The sequence below is a fragment of the Thalia democratica genome, chromosome 1, assembly GCF_965202585.1.
Source record: "Thalia democratica chromosome 1, ktThaDemo2.hap1.1, whole genome shotgun sequence".
Taxonomy (NCBI): Eukaryota; Metazoa; Chordata; class Thaliacea; order Salpida; family Salpidae; genus Thalia; species Thalia democratica.
This window is the reverse complement of record NC_139165.1, coordinates 63,312,259-63,331,294: the sequence shown is the minus strand read 5'-3', so window position 1 is coordinate 63,331,294 and position 19,036 is coordinate 63,312,259. Positions and strand designations below refer to the sequence as shown.

Sequence of the window (19,036 nt, the reverse complement as noted above, 5' to 3'; positions counted from 1 at the left end):
AAAGCATAAATATCTTATCAAAAGCACCTGAGGTCTTAACATTGTAATACTTCCTTGCAAAGTTTAGAAATAAATTCAGTAAATTTGTTCTAGGTTTTTTTAATAGCCACTTTTGAGCTGTTGGAGTATCATTTTACATCAATTTTATGTGTAGAGGAATAAAAAGTTATAAGCATTAAAAAAATTACCTAAAAGTCTTCATAAGTAAATTTTAAAGTTGATTAAAAAGTAATTGAAAATGTTTATTACATCTTAAAGAATGCTTGGTTAACATAAGTTATAAATCAATCCATCCAATTTTTAAATAAATAAAAGTAGTTGCTGAATAAATTTCACATCTTCAAAAGTAATCTAAAAATAAGCAATCCTGCGTAAGTCACCTGTAAAATAATTAAATAATAAATTAAGTTTTATAAAATTAGCATTACTATGTATCAGGTTTGAAAAACTATGCTGTATTTTAAAGTGTACTTTCAACAGATTATTATAGCTTATTTTGTTTTTCTTTTTTTAGTGACATATAAAAATTAAAACTGTTGGAAAAACACAAAAAACTATGCCATACATAAGTAGTTCAGGTTTGTTGGTTTTTATTAAAGAATATTTTAAAATCTATTTACAAAATAATTTTTTTATGTAAGCTTTACATAGGTTTATAATAATTGTATAAAAATATTAAGTAGGTTTTACAAAACAAAACCTACCTGAATTTTATTAAAAAAAGATAAAGTTTAAAATTAATGTTTAAATTTCAAAAAAAGTTAGTACAAAACTTTTAATACTTCACATTTTTTTAAAAGTTAAAATTATCAAAAACTATAACTTTTTTAGATAATTAAAAAAAAATATGATGGTTGTTTCTATGTTTTTCTAAAATATAAATTTGTGTTGTACCAAATTACATAATTTAAGACTTAATTTAATTGCAAATTAAGTTTATAATGTTGTATATGTATCAGCTTTTAGATTTTGTATTTAAGATATAATAAATAAACTATGATCTGTTGAAAGTTTATATACCATATCATATTTTAGTTTGTAAAACTCTCTTGCATTAGTTACAATTATTTAGACCAGGGTTTCCCAAAATGGGCGGTACCAACCTCCTGGGGGCGGTTTTAGTAAGTTGGGGGACAATAATTAGTAAAAGGGGGGGGGGGGGAGGCAATTTTTAAATTTTGAAACTTTCACTAGATATTCTTAAGTTGCAGATGAAGAGCAAAAAAAGGTCTTAGGTGTTATAAATGGTAGTATTGTTGGAGGGGGCAATAGCCTTTTTAATTTCTTCAAAGGGGGCAATTTGAAAAAAGAAATTGGGAAACCCTGCTTTAGACAGTTCTACAGAGTCTGTAAAAACTGTAGCATACCTTCAAAAATTGTAAGAAATAAGTTTGTAATGCTTATCTATATAATGATTTTTTGTCTGCAAATATTTAAGTTTTAAACATTAATGAATCTTTTTGCATTATTTTAAAAAGAGTTTTTTACTATATTTATTAATTTGTTTGTTAACTATTTGTGTGTTTTGCATTTATTAGTTTTTTATAAGCATATAAAAAAGTTCACAGATAGAAAAGTTTCAACATAAATGTATGCTGTAAATATTTTAAGTTCTTAAAAAGTCTATATCTTTTACAGACTCTGCAGAGCTATCCATTTAAATGGATAGAAGTACATTGTAAGTGTGATAAAGTTTTACATACCATAAAAGTTCTTTTGATTTATGACTAACATTACTTTCCTAGATCTTTGTCATTTAACATCCTGTAGATTAATTATCTCTGATTTTATTTTGTATTAATTTTCATGTATTAAAATACCAAGTCATTGTAAGATAACAAACTTATTTAATTTTAAAACTTTATTCAAATTTGAAACAGCTTGATAATTTTCAACTTACTTAATAATTAAATCAACATAATCTAGGGGTAGGGAGTACTAGGGTGATGTTTGCTAGACTTATGAGTACATTTGATTTGGATGTGTTTTTTCTTCATTAAGAAGAATCTAAAAAAATAATAAAAATAGATTCAAAAAAAATAGTTTGCCGCCCAAAAATAATTTATGTCTTGAATGAAAGCTTATACTTATTGACATATATTTAAAAACATATCAACTGCTTTTGATGTATTATGACTCATAATCACCCTAAATGTGCAAAATTTGTCTGTAAAATGTAGGGGCAGGTCGTACAGCACATTTTTTTGATCATATTGTAAAATTCAAATAAGTACATATGATTCGAATGTGTTTTTGCTTATTTAAAGAGAATCTAAAAAAAATTGTAATTTTGCAAAAAAAAAGTTGCTGCCCAAAAAACTGATTTAATCCCCAAAAATCACATTTTCTTTTGATTTTTCGACTTTAACAGTAATAAAATTACTTATACATGTCCTAGACTTGTTATTTATATCTTAAATAAAAGCTCATAACTATAGGCATAAATTAAAGACATTTCCAACTGCTTTTGTTGTATTATGACATCATTATCACACTAAATATGCAAACTTTGTCTGTAATATTGTACTTTTTTTTATAATACAAAAAGAAAATTCGTTTGCTGTTTTACTTATAGTTTTTTTATTTAGATTATGAAATGTGTCAAGTCAGCTAGGCAGAAAGATATTACTGATGTAATGTCATTTAAATTGCATGTTGATATATATATATATATAATACATTTTAAATCACTTTCTGTTATTAGAAATTATAATTTTTGAGAGCATTTTATATAAGTAAATACAATAACAATTAACTGCAATGAGTTAAAAACTAAAAAAGATTTAATAAAATTCTTTGAAATTAGAGAATTAAAACATTTAAACAAACTAATAAATTAAGTTATAATTTAATTAGATGTACAATACTTTATAATTTTAACTAATAGTAATTTAAAAACAATAACATACTTCAAGCTAAAAAAAGTTGATACAGATAAACATTTATTGTATAGTTAAATAAAAATTCTTAAATTTAAAGAATAAAATTTTACTTATTTTAATAAATTTACATGCACTTTCTATGATATATAAGTCTAGATCTTTTACTCTTGGACAGGTGCTCTCAATAATCATAATTTCTAATAACGGAAAGTGATTTAAAATGCATTTCATTAATAAACCAACATGCAATTGAAATGACATAACATCAGTAATATCTTTCTGCCTAGCTGACTTGACATATTTTATATTCTAAATCAAAAACTAAAACGGCAAAAGAACTTTCCTTTTATATTATAAAAAAAGTACAATTTTACAGACAAAGTTTGCATACTTAGTGTAATAATGATGTCATAATACAACAAAAGAAGTTAAAATGTCTTTAATTTATGCCTATAGTTATAAGCTTTCATTTAAGATATAAATAACAAGTCTAGGACATGTATAAGTAATTTTATTACTGTTAAAGTCGAAAAATCAAAAAATAGGTGATTTTTTAGGTTTAAATCAGTTTTTTGGGCAGCCACTTTTTTTTTGTAAAATTGTAATTTTTTTTAGATTCTTTTTAACTAAGCTAAAACACATCCAAACCATATGTACTTATTTGAATTTTACACTATTAACAAAAAATGTGCTATAATCCCTACCCCTGCACTTTACAGACAAATGTTGGACATTTAGGGTGATTATGACGTCATAATACATCAAAAGCAGTTAATATGTCTTTAAATATATGTCAATAAGTATAAGCTTTAATTTAAGACATAAATTATAAATCTAGGACATGTATGATAACTTTATTACTGTTTAAGTCAAAAATCGAAAAGCAAAATTAGTTTTTTGGGCAGTAAACTTTTTTTTTTGAATTTATTTTTATTATTTTTTTAGATTCTTCTTAATGAAGCAAAAACACATCCGAATCAAATGTAATCATATGAATTATACCATATGACCAAAAAAATGTGCAGTACTCCCTACCCCTACATAATCAGAGTAAAACTAAATGATAAATAAAATTAAATAGTTTAAAGTAGTTTAAAGTTCACTGATGAAGAACTGTTGTCCGAAATCGATTTGAACTCGTATGCAATAAACTTGTAGATTTTTAAGCCATCGTTTATTTTTTTTTTTGTAACTTTTGATGCAGGGAAAAAATCACAAGTAAAAACAATTGACTGTGTCCTGGACCGATTTGAGAATTATTTATAAATCTTGTCTAAAATTAAATAAGTAATAAAGACAAAAAAAACACAAAATGGTTTATTTAAATATATATTAGTTTTTACTCTTGCTCATTTATCATGATCAATTCAATTATTTAAATTAGGTTTATTTTTTTAGTAAATAAAGCTTCTGCAGAAAAAATTTAATTATAAGAATCACATACTTTAAGAATTTCAAAACAGTAGTAAACGTTGTCATACTTTTTTCAATATATACAATATTCAATGTGTTTTTAAACACTGCATTATTTAATCTTTTATAGTCACAGACAGTTGTTGTTCTGTTTCACCAATATACTAGTTATTCAGATCACCTGGATATGTAAATTTATAAATTTTGCAACTTCTCAAAAGAACTCAAAAAAATCTATGTGGTCAACAGGTGGTTTTTAAAATATTGTTATAAGCATAACACTGATTTAAAAAATTATAAACAAATGGAACAGAACTATCAAAATATATCTAGAAAATAAAAGTATATTTAATTTTAAGCTAAACCAATTTAAAGCTGTTAAACTTGATTTACATTTTAAAAAATTGTTATTGCCAAGTTTAATTAAAGACACAGTTCAAATAAACCAGGGTTTCCCAAAGTGGGCGATATCGCCCCCTGGGGGCGATTTTAGTAATTCGGGGGGCGATAATTAGTAAGGGGGCGAAAGGGTGGGCGATAACTAGTAAGGGGGCGAAAAGGGGGCGATTTTAAAACTTTGGGTTGTCATAAAATTTTTACTTTATATCTTGCTATTTTACTAATTTTAACTTGCTATTAAATATTTGACCCTGAGGTAAAACTTAAACAAAAAAGCTTATTGTGTTTATGTGAAATATAGAGAAAAAAATCAAGTACTTATGGCTCCTACTTTCATGTTAATTACATATATTTTCTTATTTAACAATTACATAGATCATAGACGATCGGAATTCCTCTCCCTATTTTTTAATCTGAAATACATGTTATTTAGGATCATAAATGCTTTGTAAAAATCTATGTTTTCTATATTAATTAAACCTCATAATACTTCCAATTGTTTTTTGAAAAGTTATTAAGTTAGACTAAGAAATAAAACTATACAGGGTTGCCAATTTACCTAGAAACCTGGAATTTGACAATTTACGCAAAAAAAATCTAAGATCTGGAACTTTTAACAATTTCAACATATTAAGTAGTAAAATTTCAATTTGACACAAAAAAGCTATCATGTAGATAAAAATATAGATCCTTTTCGTGACAGATCTTTTTGAATAAAACGACTCACAGGAAACCTTCTCAGACTTACAAGCTGGCCTTGAACTTAAAGTAATTTTTTCCAAAGAACGATATGAAAGCTTTTGGACTCAACAAAAACTAAGGCAAAAGTATCCAATCATTTGAGAGGAATTTAGATTGTTGTGTATAGTTTTTCCTTCTAGTTATGTTGTTGAGAAAGCTTTTAGTTTAGTTATCAACATCTTGAGCAAAATATCTAATCTAGATATTTGTAAAGGAGGTGACTTGAGGCTTTATTTGACTGATTTAGAATCAGATTAGAAAAATTTGCAAGCATTCATGAACCTCATCCTTCGCATTATATTAGAATTCAGTAGCAGACATTATTTTATGAAAGTTTTATTTATTTATTTGATCTTTTAAAATACTTCTTATTTAACCTAGTTTGTATTGTATTTAAGTAGTCTTTTTATATTAAAAATTGTTCTAAGTTATTTATTCTATAACAGGTTTGCATAATTCCTAATATATATTAATTACGGTAGACTTCCTCTTGAGTTCGCACTTTTTAACCAAAAAAAAAGTTCAAATTTATATTTTCTTAAATTTAACTTAAATAAAGTCTATTACTAACTAAGTATTAATAAAACAAAAAATACATATTATTTAATAGCTTATATAGATCTCTTTTTTTTTATGAATGTTTGTTTTATGTTTTAATTGATTTCATGTTTATTCATAACGTTATTGCATATAACATATTTAAATTTATCATTTTGTATAAAAAAATGGTAACAATTTTTGAGTTTAAACTTTTTGATTTTGTTCAAAATGCGAACTGAAGAGGAAGTCTACTTTATTTATAAAATGGTTTATGTTTTAAATATGTTAATAGCTTTGTTTTGACCTGGTTAATTTTGTAATTTATATTTGTCGATTTACATTACACTAAAAGTTTTTATAGCATAGTGGTTAAAGTATTTGTTTGAAAGAAATTTATTTAACATATTTTTGTGATTACTCGTTTAATCTGTATAAAAAAAAATAACCATTAAAGTTTTTATTTCAAAAATTATTTTTTGGTTTTAAAAGAGTATAGATTTGATGTCTCTATTTGAAATGACTTCAAATTTTTTATTTAAAAAATTGTTAAACTCAAATTTATTTTCTAAGTTGATTTATTATTGTAAGAAAATCTATATATTAAATAATTTTAAACTATTAATACAACTGTTTTTGTTTTATCTTTTTTTTAAATATATTAGCTATTAGAATATGTTGTTTAATTTAATAATTCAACAATAGCTTTTAGTTTTTCACTATTTTCTTCTGGTAAACTATTATAGGCTAATAACTAGAGAAAAAATAAAATTAAACAGTTTTAAATAAGCCATCAAAAAGACTGCTACAGTGACAAAACAAAGTTTTAACATAATTTAAAGAATTTTTTAATTGATTACTTTCTGTTCCCAGAACTAACTGTAAAACATTTGATTTTTTTGGAATTTAAATTAAGAAAAAAAATTTTGAAATTAAGGTTTAGTTTCTTAAAGGTTATTCCAAGTCAAATACTATTTAATGGTTAACTACTACAAAAAATATTGTTTAAAATGTTTAAAATTATATTTTTAATTTTACAACTAACTTGCTTATTATATATCTTAGCATTGAAATAAATAATTTTACTGCATTAACAGAAGCTATTGATAAAACCACTTTTCATGAGATAATGAGCCAGTCGGTCAAACTTCCTAAAACTAGATCAGCAATGGTGGTTTAATATTTATTTTACTATGTGTAAAATAATCTGTTCATTCTTTTATAGTTTTTTAATCTCTGGTATTTAATTTTAGAACATGCCTACTTATAAAATAATTTAAGTATTTTGTGCGGCTTAAATAAGTTACTTAGTATTCACTTCTAAATGTCCGAAATTCGTTAAATGAGAGATAGTTATAATGTCAGGTTTCAGTTAAGATTTCAGATGGGTAGCGTACGGTCCAGATCCAATCAAATTTCGATCCGCTAAGTAACTTGAAAACTACTTGTGCAAAATAAACAAAATTTAGTTTTTTGATGCTTATGATTTTGAAATAGAATTTCAATTTGGTTTTCAGTTACTTTAGTATTTCCTAGATCACAATAATAGTAAATCATTATATTACAATTATGCTCGAGCTTTTTAATTTTCTCTGTGTTATTTTTTAAATTATGCAGCCTGCAATCACATTATTTTAACGAGTTGAAACAAGAAAAGATTTTTTAGTAAACATGAATTGCTGACTACAAAAGTTGTCCACCACAACCCTAAAAGTTTTATTAATTTCAAAACAGTTCATATTTAATCAGGATTGATTACTGATTAAACAAGGCTTTTTAAAACTTAAGTAATTTAAGACACTTTACTGGGCTTATAAGAAAACAACTGTAACTTAATATCCCAAGCCCTTTAAACTACTTTAAACACAGCCCAAAAGTGCGTGCATAAGAAATACCAGACTAGATTACATATCGAACACAAATTTTTAGGCTCAAAAGTTTGTACTCAAGAGAAAAACTACTTTTTAAAATCGTGGGGGGCGATTATTTTTCAAATTTCTGAAAAGGGGGCGATATAGTAATTGAGTTTGGGAAACCCTGAAATAAACGTTCCAAATCTTTCTACACATGTTCCCATTTAATGAATATACTTTAAGCTTGAAAAACTTATTGTAATATTGTTTGTATGTACTGTTAGTGTGTTTATTTTTTAAACTGCTTTGTAGAGAAGCTCATTCGTAACTACTGTCAGGGTTACTAAAGGTTGTAATTCTGGAAAATCTTGGAATTTGAGAATTAAAAAAAAAAAAAACTGGAATTTGAACGAAAGTCAGTAAAAAACCTCGAATTAAAAAAAATACATGTAAAGTAATAAGAACTAGATAACACAAAAAACCTCATATTTTTTTATTATTATTACACTATTTGTTTTTTTTAGTATCACTGTTATCCCTAACCCTTACCCTTGGTTGGTAGTTTTATTTTTGTTAATTAATTTTTATTTACTAAACTTTTATTTTTTTAAATAATAGTTTTTATTAGTATTTTTTTTTCTATCACTGTTACCCCTAACCCTTGGTCTGTAACCTTTTTTCTTTTTTGTTCTTTTATTAATTATCTTTTAGTTTTTATTTTCCTTTTTTTATTGTATTTTTCTCTACAAATATTTATTAACTCGTTCAAAATTGACCCTTTGTGCAAAATTGTCTTTGTGCAATTTTGTCCCCTTGTGCAAATTTTTCTTTGTGCAATTTTGTCTTCTTGCAATTTAGTCCCCTCAGGTAATTTAGTAACCTCATGCAACTTGTTTTCGTGCAATTTTGACCCGTTCCCAATTAAGACAGTTTTTACCTTAAACTTAATTTTATCCTAAAACTAGACCTAAAAACTTGCGTTTTCAAAAACCTCAATGTAAATTTCTCAAAAACATTTAGAAACCCTTGATTTTTCTTACAATGAAAGAATAGAAATTGTATACATTTCAAACATAATTTTAACTCTGTTAAATTAGAAAAAACTAACTGGTAGCTTAGTTGTTTATGTAAAAATTATAACTAACTATTGAAAAAAATGGTTTAATCCTTAAATATCGCTACAAATTAAAGTAAAACTAAAGTACACTAAATAATTTTTAAGAATTTTCAAATAAATTTAGGCTATTAAATGCCTCTAAGATTGTTTAATCTATAAAATATTCTTTGGTCATAAAAACACAAGAATGATTTAAATAACTTATTTGTTACATATTTTTTGCAGGAAATCTACAAGCAAACAGATCGAAATGGAGACTTTCAATAATTACTGATTTCATTTGGGAAGTTATAAACTTTATCAGACTTATGTAAGTTTTTAACTATCAAATTCAGTTTTTATAAAAAAATTATTTTGCAATTCTAAAATTAAATAGTATTAGTAGTGCTTTGTAAAACAAAAATAAGTTACTAGTTTTATTTTTGTAATTTTTTTGGTTAAACAATTATCAGAGTATTTATGGCTGCTATTTGCTCTAAAATTTTTCTAAAATATACCTGATTGCATTGATAAGTTTTTGAATTTAACTTGAAAAGAAAAAGAAAAGATTTCTTATAAAATTATGAATGCAATAAAAAGATCTGCTATTAAGAAAAAGTGTGAATAATCGAAAAATTGTGAATAATCAGAGTTGTGCTGAAAATTTCAGTTTGGAGAGGTTAAAGATAATTTAAAGTTGTTATAACGTGTTTGAATTTGTTAAAATGGAAGCTATATGTATTTTAAATAGAAAACCTACCCTTTGTAGGCAAAAATAGTTTGACTATAGTGTTGCTTTATTAAATGCTCTTTTTGGTGTTTACATGTTTGTATTTAATGAGCTTTAATGATTAGTATTTTGATTAGCTTTGTGTAATTGACTTTGTATGTTATTAATATTTTTGTTTATGATGATTACTAATGTTACTGTATAAGTTAAATTTATCCTTTATTAGTTACTATGTATCCACTGATGAAAACAGCGTGAAGTATTTATTTTTAGATCTGGATTTTGCACTGAGTGTCTTTAGTACATTGCTTAAACATATTGAAAATAGTTAAGAAAACTGGCTTTAAAATCTAAGCAAAAGTATAATTTTTTTCTTTGGTTTACAGCAGGGTTTCCCAAACTCAATTACTATATCGCCCCCTTTTCAGAAATTTGAAAAATAATCGCCCCCCACGATTTTAAAAAGTAGTTTTTCTCTTGAGTACAAACTTTTGAGCCTAAAAATTTGTGTTCGATATGCAATCTAGTCTGGTATTTCTTATGCACGCACTTTTGGGCTGTGTTTAAAGTAGTTTAAAGATTAAGTTACAGTTGTTTTCTTATAAGCCCAGTAAAGTGTCTTAAATTACTTAAGTTTTAAAAAGCCTTGTTTAATCAGTAATCAATTCTGATTAAATATGAACTGTTTTGAAATTAATAAAACTTTTAGGGTTGTGGTGGACAACTTTTGTAGTCAGCAATTCATGTTTACTAAAAAATCTTTTCTTGTTTCAACTCGTTAAAATAATGTGATTGCAGGCTGCATAATTTAAAAAATAACACAGAGAAAATTAAAAAGCTCGAGCATAATTGTAATATAATGATTTACTATTATTGTGATCTAGGAAATACTAAAGTAACTGAAAACCAAATTGAAATTCTATTTCAAAATCATAAGCATCAAAAAACTAAATTTTGTTTATTTTGCACAAGTAGTTTTCAAGTTACTTAGCGGATCGAAATTTGATTGGATCTGGACCGTACGCTACCCATCTGAAATCTTAACTGAAACCTGACATTATAACTATCTCTCATTTAACGAATTTCGGACATTTAGAAGTGAATACTAAGTAACTTATTTAAGCCGCACAAAATACTTAAATTATTTTATAAGTAGGCATGTTCTAAAATTAAATACCAGAGATTAAAAAACTATAAAAGAATGAACAGATTATTTTACACATAGTAAAATAAATATTAAACCACCATTGCTGATCTAGTTTTAGGAAGTTTGACCGACTGGCTCATTATCTCATGAAAAGTGGTTTTATCAATAGCTTCTGTTAATGCAGTAAAATTATTTATTTCAATGCTAAGATATATAATAAGCAAGTTAGTTGTAAAATTAAAAATATAATTTTAAACATTTTAAACAATATTTTTTGTAGTAGTTAACCATTAAATAGTATTTGACTTGGAATAACCTTTAAGAAACTAAACCTTAATTTCAAAATTTTTTTTCTTAATTTAAATTCCAAAAAAATCAAATGTTTTACAGTTAGTTCTGGGAACAGAAAGTAATCAATTAAAAAATTCTTTAAATTATGTTAAAACTTTGTTTTGTCACTGTAGCAGTCTTTTTGATGGCTTATTTAAAACTGTTTAATTTTATTTTTTCTCTAGTTATTAGCCTATAATAGTTTACCAGAAGAAAATAGTGAAAAACTAAAAGCTATTGTTGAATTATTAAATTAAACAACATATTCTAATAGCTAATATATTTAAAAAAAAGATAAAACAAAAACAGTTGTATTAATAGTTTAAAATTATTTAATATATAGATTTTCTTACAATAATAAATCAACTTAGAAAATAAATTTGAGTTTAACAATTTTTTAAATAAAAAATTTGAAGTCATTTCAAATAGAGACATCAAATCTATACTCTTTTAAAACCAAAAAATAATTTTTGAAATAAAAACTTTAATGGTTATTTTTTTTTATACAGATTAAACGAGTAATCACAAAAATATGTTAAATAAATTTCTTTCAAACAAATACTTTAACCACTATGCTATAAAAACTTTTAGTGTAATGTAAATCGACAAATATAAATTACAAAATTAACCAGGTCAAAACAAAGCTATTAACATATTTAAAACATAAACCATTTTATAAATAAAGTAGACTTCCTCTTCAGTTCGCATTTTGAACAAAATCAAAAAGTTTAAACTCAAAAATTGTTACCATTTTTTTATACAAAATGATAAATTTAAATATGTTATATGCAATAACGTTATGAATAAACATGAAATCAATTAAAACATAAAACAAACATTCATAAAAAAAAAAGAGATCTATATAAGCTATTAAATATTATGTATTTTTTGTTTTATTAATACTTAGTTAGTAATAGACTTTATTTAAGTTAAATTTAAGAAAATATAAATTTGAACTTTTTTTTTGGTTAAAAAGTGCGAACTCAAGAGGAAGTCTACCGTAATTAATATATATTAGGAATTATGCAAACCTGTTATAGAATAAATAACTTAGAACAATTTTTAATATAAAAAGACTACTTAAATACAATACAAACTAGGTTAAATAAGAAGTATTTTAAAAGATCAAATAAATAAATAAAACTTTCATAAAATAATGTCTGCTACTGAATTCTAATATAATGCGAAGGATGAGGTTCATGAATGCTTGCAAATTTTTCTAATCTGATTCTAAATCAGTCAAATAAAGCCTCAAGTCACCTCCTTTACAAATATCTAGATTAGATATTTTGCTCAAGATGTTGATAACTAAACTAAAAGCTTTCTCAACAACATAACTAGAAGGAAAAACTATACACAACAATCTAAATTCCTCTCAAATGATTGGATACTTTTGCCTTAGTTTTTGTTGAGTCCAAAAGCTTTCATATCGTTCTTTGGAAAAAATTACTTTAAGTTCAAGGCCAGCTTGTAAGTCTGAGAAGGTTTCCTGTGAGTCGTTTTATTCAAAAAGATCTGTCACAAAAAGGATCTATATTTTTATCTACATGATAGCTTTTTTGTGTCAAATTGAAATTTTACTACTTAATATGTTGAAATTGTTAAAAGTTCCAGATCTTAGATTTTTTTTGCGTAAATTGTCAAATTCCAGGTTTCTAGGTAAATTGGCAACCCTGTATAGTTTTATTTCTTAGTCTAACTTAATAACTTTTCAAAAAACAATTGGAAGTATTATGAGGTTTAATTAATATAGAAAACATAGATTTTTACAAAGCATTTATGATCCTAAATAACATGTATTTCAGATTAAAAAATAGGGAGAGGAATTCCGATCGTCTATGATCTATGTAATTGTTAAATAAGAAAATATATGTAATTAACATGAAAGTAGGAGCCATAAGTACTTGATTTTTTTCTCTATATTTCACATAAACACAATAAGCTTTTTTGTTTAAGTTTTACCTCAGGGTCAAATATTTAATAGCAAGTTAAAATTAGTAAAATAGCAAGATATAAAGTAAAAATTTTATGACAACCCAAAGTTTTAAAATCGCCCCCTTTTCGCCCCCTTACTAGTTATCGCCCCCCGAATTACTAAAATCGCCCCCAGGGGGGCGATATCGCCCACTTTGGGAAACCCTGGTTTACAGACTTTAAAAAAATATTTCCATAATTTTTTTTTTGAATTTACAATTGTTTTAATGACAACTATGTGTAGTAAACTAAGTCTTCTAATATTGAAATATGCTACTAAGTCGAAATTTATTTCTAACAGGTTTTTAACAATGTTCGATGTCGGATTAAAAAAGGACCAGTTAAGATCCAGAAGATATGGGTTAGTTTATCAAAATATAACTAAAACTTATTAAAACTAAAAATGTTCTATAATATTTTTGAACTTAAACTAAAAGTTATAAACTAAGTTCTTATAGTAATAATTAAGTATGTAAAAAACAAAAATTTATTAAAGTTTTTCTTTTTTTGATCGGTATTGTTATCAGAAAATATTAAGAAATTGTTTTTGATTTTAAATAAATTTCTTAATATAATTATGAAATATGTTATACTATCTGTTTGTTTTACATTTATTAAATATATGCTAATTTACGTTTATTTAATTAAGGTTAATAATATTATATCCTATAAAGTTAGTTGGATTTTTAGAATGCCTCATGTTTTCAATAAACTGTTAATTACATAGGGTTGCCACATTTTCAGGATAGATAGAAGTTTTTGAAACTCTCAGGAAGAATCAGAAAAGCTCAAGATATTTTTTTTTTTTGAACCCAGGCCGACTCAGGATAGTTTTGAATGAGACTTAGTTAATTTAGTTGCAATATTTTGCTAATTTTTAACAGTTTTTGTTGAAGACCTTGGTTTTTATTAGCTATGGAAAGTTAAAATAACAGCTTTTAAAGGATTTTTAAAAAAAACTTAAAATGAATAATAACAGGTTAAGGTCACTCATGACAGTTTTTGATCACTTATGACAGTTTTTAGACTTAAAGAGTGCTAACCCTGGTTACAGTATAAAAAATAAGTATTGCCTTTTAAAAATTCAACTACATTGAAGTTGTATTACTGTTCGACTTATTACTTATTTTGTATAAAAAGTGATTATTTTGTAAAGTTGTGACGAAAATTTTATTTTGAACAATCTTTATTTAAGTTCTTCAGCCCAAAAAATGTTTTGTATTTAATTTTATTAAATAAAACTAAGTTTCTATATTTTGAAAATATACTTGATTTAAAATACTTTATCTATACTTAAAAGCATGTTTTCATCATCAAATTTTTAGTTTTGTAAAAGATTTTTATAAGAAATAGTAATCTAACGTGTCTAGTTACGTTTTATAAATACGTATTTTCTAGCTATTTACTTTTTATTCGTTTTATAGTATTAAAACTTAACTACCATTTTTAAATTGAATTATGTAGCTACTTACATGATAAAAAAAAGTTAACTGATTTAATAAAATGTATGGTAAATGTATGTGACGACAATTGTTTTTAATAAGCTTAAAATGTGACTGTCAGCTTTCCAAAGCACCGTAGTAATTAATGAACTTAACTGCAAGATCAACAACAACAGCATCCGAGATAACCTGCCAATCCTGAAAAACAAATCTGACTGTATCCAACAAAATAGTTTTAAATTTATTAAACATTTCCAAAAAACAAATATAGTCATTTGCCTTCAGAAAAACTCTTAAGTATTAAGCGATGTTGTTCAATAAATTGTTATTTTAAAAAATCGACTAATGCTCAAAACAATTAAGTAGTTACTTAATAATATATTCTGTAGAAACGATGATGACGATCGTCGTGGCAACAGGAGAATGGGAGGATTCAGAAAGGGTAACGGGGTCGCTTCTCCACCCATGGCTGGTGGTGGATGAGGAAGGTAAACGCCCGCTAGCGACAAAAGTTTTGTAGCTTGTCGGGCGTAAGTGTAGCTGGAAAGAATAGCTCTTTATAGTAATCTGAAATTTTATTTGAGTAGAGTTTTTTTTAATATTCTTTTTATACTCGGTTTTTTTTACTCTCATATTTTAACATAAAACATAAATTTTTCTTAAATCTGTTTTTTCCCAGTACTACACTCTTTACTTAACAAACAGTAAATTATTGCTTATATTATGTATTTTGTAATAATCTAATGATGGAGTTTAGACAAATCCAGTCTGGAATCTGAACTTTTGATGATGCTGATTTGTTTTTGTAATAAATTGTATTTAATTTTCTTTTTATTTTTTAACCAAAATGAAATACTTGGTTTACAATTTAATTATGACTATTTTAGGACTTTAAGAATTAATGTCCTCACATAAAGTTATACCTGATATAATAGGCATCAGTGAAACTACAATTACAGTAACCTCTCACTAATTTACGCACATTGTGTCCACAGAAAAAGTGTGTAAAGATACGAGAGATTCTTAACCAATATTTAAACAATTTTCTCAATAAAAATGTTATTTAATTTACAATTCTAATAGATATACAAAGGCATAGTAATATTAAATAAAAACCTTAAAGCATATGCATTTTTAAGTTTTCACTTAAGAAACATACACTACTAACTATAATATATTGACTTTTTTACTCACACAGCTTTTAAGTAGAATAAGCTGTTTGTTTTCCATCATTTAAGTACTAGTAGACTATTTAGATAATCACTTTGTATAAAAGAAAATTAAACAACTTCAATACATAGCTGTTTAAACTTACTTTATTAAAAATAAAAAGTTTAAACAATTTTACTACAGCTAGTTCAGAAGAAATATTTACAAAAATTTAGATGTTAATACCTAACCAATTTTAAAAACCAGCGCTTCTCAAATGTTTTTAAACCTATTCTTAAAAGATCATTAAAAAATATGTTCAGGTGTCCTAGACCAAATATTTTAAACGTCTTTTTTTTGTTCACGAAATCAAATTAAGTGCATATTTTTGTTATACAAAGACTACAACCATTATTCTTTAAGTGTATCTGCTAGTTTATGCTGCATTTAAAGTAGTTAAGATTGTTCCATAGATACCTTTAAAAAAAAGACAAAATACATGTCTGATTCAAAAATGTTTTAAATAGTCATCAAAACTTATATGCACATCATAGTATGCACTGCACACTAAATACACGATGCTATACAGTGTATAATTTTTTTTTAAACCTTAAAGTAAAATAATTTTCGTATAAGGATATTAAAAAAAATTAAGTTGTAGTAAATTAAAAAACATTACTTCAAAATTTAGACACTAAAGTTTAATTTATTGTTAAAAAGAAAAAATCACAAAGTTAATCTAAGTCACCAAAAGTTTTTTCTTTGCATAATCACTGAACTTTCAAAAAAAAATATTCAAAAAATGTTACAACTGTACTTCGTTATCGGCATAAACTTTTCAATTTATCAGAACATAAGACTTAAATAAGTATTTTAGCTTTTTTATAAGTGTGTAAACTACAGAAATTATTCAATTAGGCAAACTTATCAAAGTTTAACAATAAAACTAAGAGTTATATATTTTTAATGTCTTTATGTAGGTTATTTTAAATGTTAAGAGATTATGAACTAATTTAACAACGGATACAGCAAAAAAGTCTTAACTGTAAAGTAAAGCTTCCAAGTCTAAATAGAGTGTTTAGTTTTACAGGTGAGTTTCATACAATGTTGTCTGAAATGTAACCAGGCGTCAAAATCTTGCTCAAAAAAAAATCGTTAATAATAAGAATCATATAATTTAGCAGTGGTTAATTCTATGCAGTGAGTTTGGAGAAAATGAATTAAATTGACATATAAAATATTTATATAAAGATTACTGTTTAATTACATTTTCTCAGTATTAAACAACAAACTGTATTGTTTTTGTTTTAATGTTCTTCCAATAAGTTAGGTGCAAAGTCTATATAAATAAAAATTATTTATATAGAAAATATTTTAAAACTTTATTACTTAAAAGCATGTTTAAAAAATGATAAGTTAGAAATATTACTTAACCATGTAATGGTAAAAGAGTATCTGTTGATTTTATACTTTGTTTGTTGTTAAAAATACGACTGGCTTGTTAAAGTACTAAATCAATACTTAAAACAAAAGTTCCACGTTCTTAAATTAGACATTAGTAACTCTAAACTACAAAAATACAAACTATGGCAACTGTACTATTGAGTAGATAGTAAAGTGTAGCCTTTTTTTTATAAATTCGTGTCAAAACTATAAAAAAAATCACTCAATTTAATGTACTTTTTTAAAAGAGTGTATATTGTATTAGCTTTTAGTTTATTAACAGATAGAAAGTATACACTCCATGAAAAATTGTGCTATGAACTTGAAGATGGCAGTTTAAAAGTTAGAATACTTGTGTCCATACATAAAAAATATTTGATGTTTTCCTTATGCATATGTATAATGTTTTGAATCTTGCACATGTTTCTCTATTTTAAACTAGTAACACAATTTCACGGAGTTCTGAAAAACACAAGTGCTTCAAAGTATAGAGTATAAAGTAGTAGATGAATGTAATAGATGTTAATAATAATATTCAATAGGTTAATAAAGAAAAACGTACGCTAGTTTAAATAAAGCAACTACTTCGTAAACTGTTGTTATTATGTTTCAAAGATTTTTTTTCATGCGGATATATTAGCAATCCAACAACTTTTAAAATTAATATACAATTTGTTTATTTATCTAGCCCTAGCGTGACATTTTATGTGCAAAATATTAGTAGTTTAGAATCACTAGAGTTAGAGAAGTTTTGTTTTTAACGATTCTGCTTAAATTGTTAAGTCGCAGCAGACACTCAAATTAATGTGTACGACACAGAAGGTTAAGTAAGTTTGTGTTTACAGATGCATTTCTTGTTAAAAAATACTCTTATGCATACAGCTAAACTGTTTAAGAATATGTTTAGAAGTTGCTTTACCTGGTAAAATATGTAACTTACAAGTCTTGGAAAAATTGTAAAGTAGACTTTATAGTTGATAGTATGAAATCTGAACACATTTTATTAAGTTATCTATCAGTTACTTTTTTTTTACAAAAACTCACAAAACTTATCAACAGTTAACTGAGTAAAAATATCCAAAAAAAAAGTAATTATCTAATTTAGTTATTTTGATAATTGATTCGTAGGTAAACTTTTTTTATCTGAATTTGGTGTATGGTAAAATTTCTTCAAAGTTTTACTTGAATCTATGAAAAAATGTCTCATTTTTGTTATTGTTAGAAATAAAAACAGAATTAAAGGTTGTGTTTACAGTTGGTATCACAAAATACACTTTTTTGTTAATCACTTAAGCTATAAATATTTTAAAAAACCACCACAGCCAAAACTTAAATCATTGAAATAAAAGATGTAACTAATTTCGCCGACACGTTTAAACCGAATTAGAAAAAATAATTAAGCCATGTCTTTAAAAATAGTACTTTTGACTTAGATTTAATTTCAGCAATGTTATTACTTTTGCAAAATAACAGTAAAAAAAGCTTTTTTGCTTTTAGACAGAGTTGAAGTAAGTTTTAAACTATTATACATCTCACTAACTATTAGAACTTAACTAGCAATAAAAAACTATTGTGTTCTAGTTAGATTACTAAACAGTTGAAACTTGATTACAAAAAAAAAGCTATGCTTTTAGTAATCAATATTTTTTCTTCAGTTAAATTGCGTAGACAAATGTTTAGCTAAAAAATTTAAAATTTTAAATTTGAATAACTTAATAAACTTTTCAAATACATACTATATTTAATTGCATGCATTAATTTGAAACTTAATTAATTGGTTGTAATAAAGCTCTTCTGTATTTTTGTGCCAACGGATCCAATGCTGACTAATGGAAAAGCTACAAAATTATTTTTGTGTGTTGTATTTTCATCTAGTCGTTGTAATATATATTTTGTCGGG

The 19,036-nt window shown here is 25.1% G+C and overlaps 1 protein-coding gene across 1 annotated transcript; it reads left to right on the top strand.

Annotated features, from left to right (window-relative positions):
* Window positions 1-478: 478 nt before the first annotated feature.
* Window positions 479-15,373, top strand: LOC145845286 (selenoprotein K-like). Its single transcript, XM_082952692.1, has 4 exons — window positions 479-578; window positions 9,168-9,252; window positions 13,404-13,463; window positions 14,934-15,373. The coding sequence occupies exons 1-4, from the start codon at window positions 557-559 to the stop codon at window positions 15,025-15,027; spliced, it is 261 nt and encodes an 86-aa protein (XP_082808818.1). The 5' UTR covers window positions 479-556; the 3' UTR covers window positions 15,028-15,373.
* Window positions 15,374-19,036: the final 3,663 nt, after the last annotated feature.

Excerpts from the sequence above, each read along its gene's own strand:
- LOC145845286 (XM_082952692.1), top strand. The coding sequence starts at position 557 with ATGCCATACATAAGTAGTTCAG. Across the intron at positions 579-9,167 it reads GCCATACATAAGTAGTTCAG|GAAATCTACAAGCAAACAGA; the intron begins GTTTGTTGGTTT and ends TATTTTTTGCAG. Across the intron at positions 9,253-13,403 it reads ATAAACTTTATCAGACTTAT|GTTTTTAACAATGTTCGATG; the intron begins GTAAGTTTTTAA and ends TATTTCTAACAG.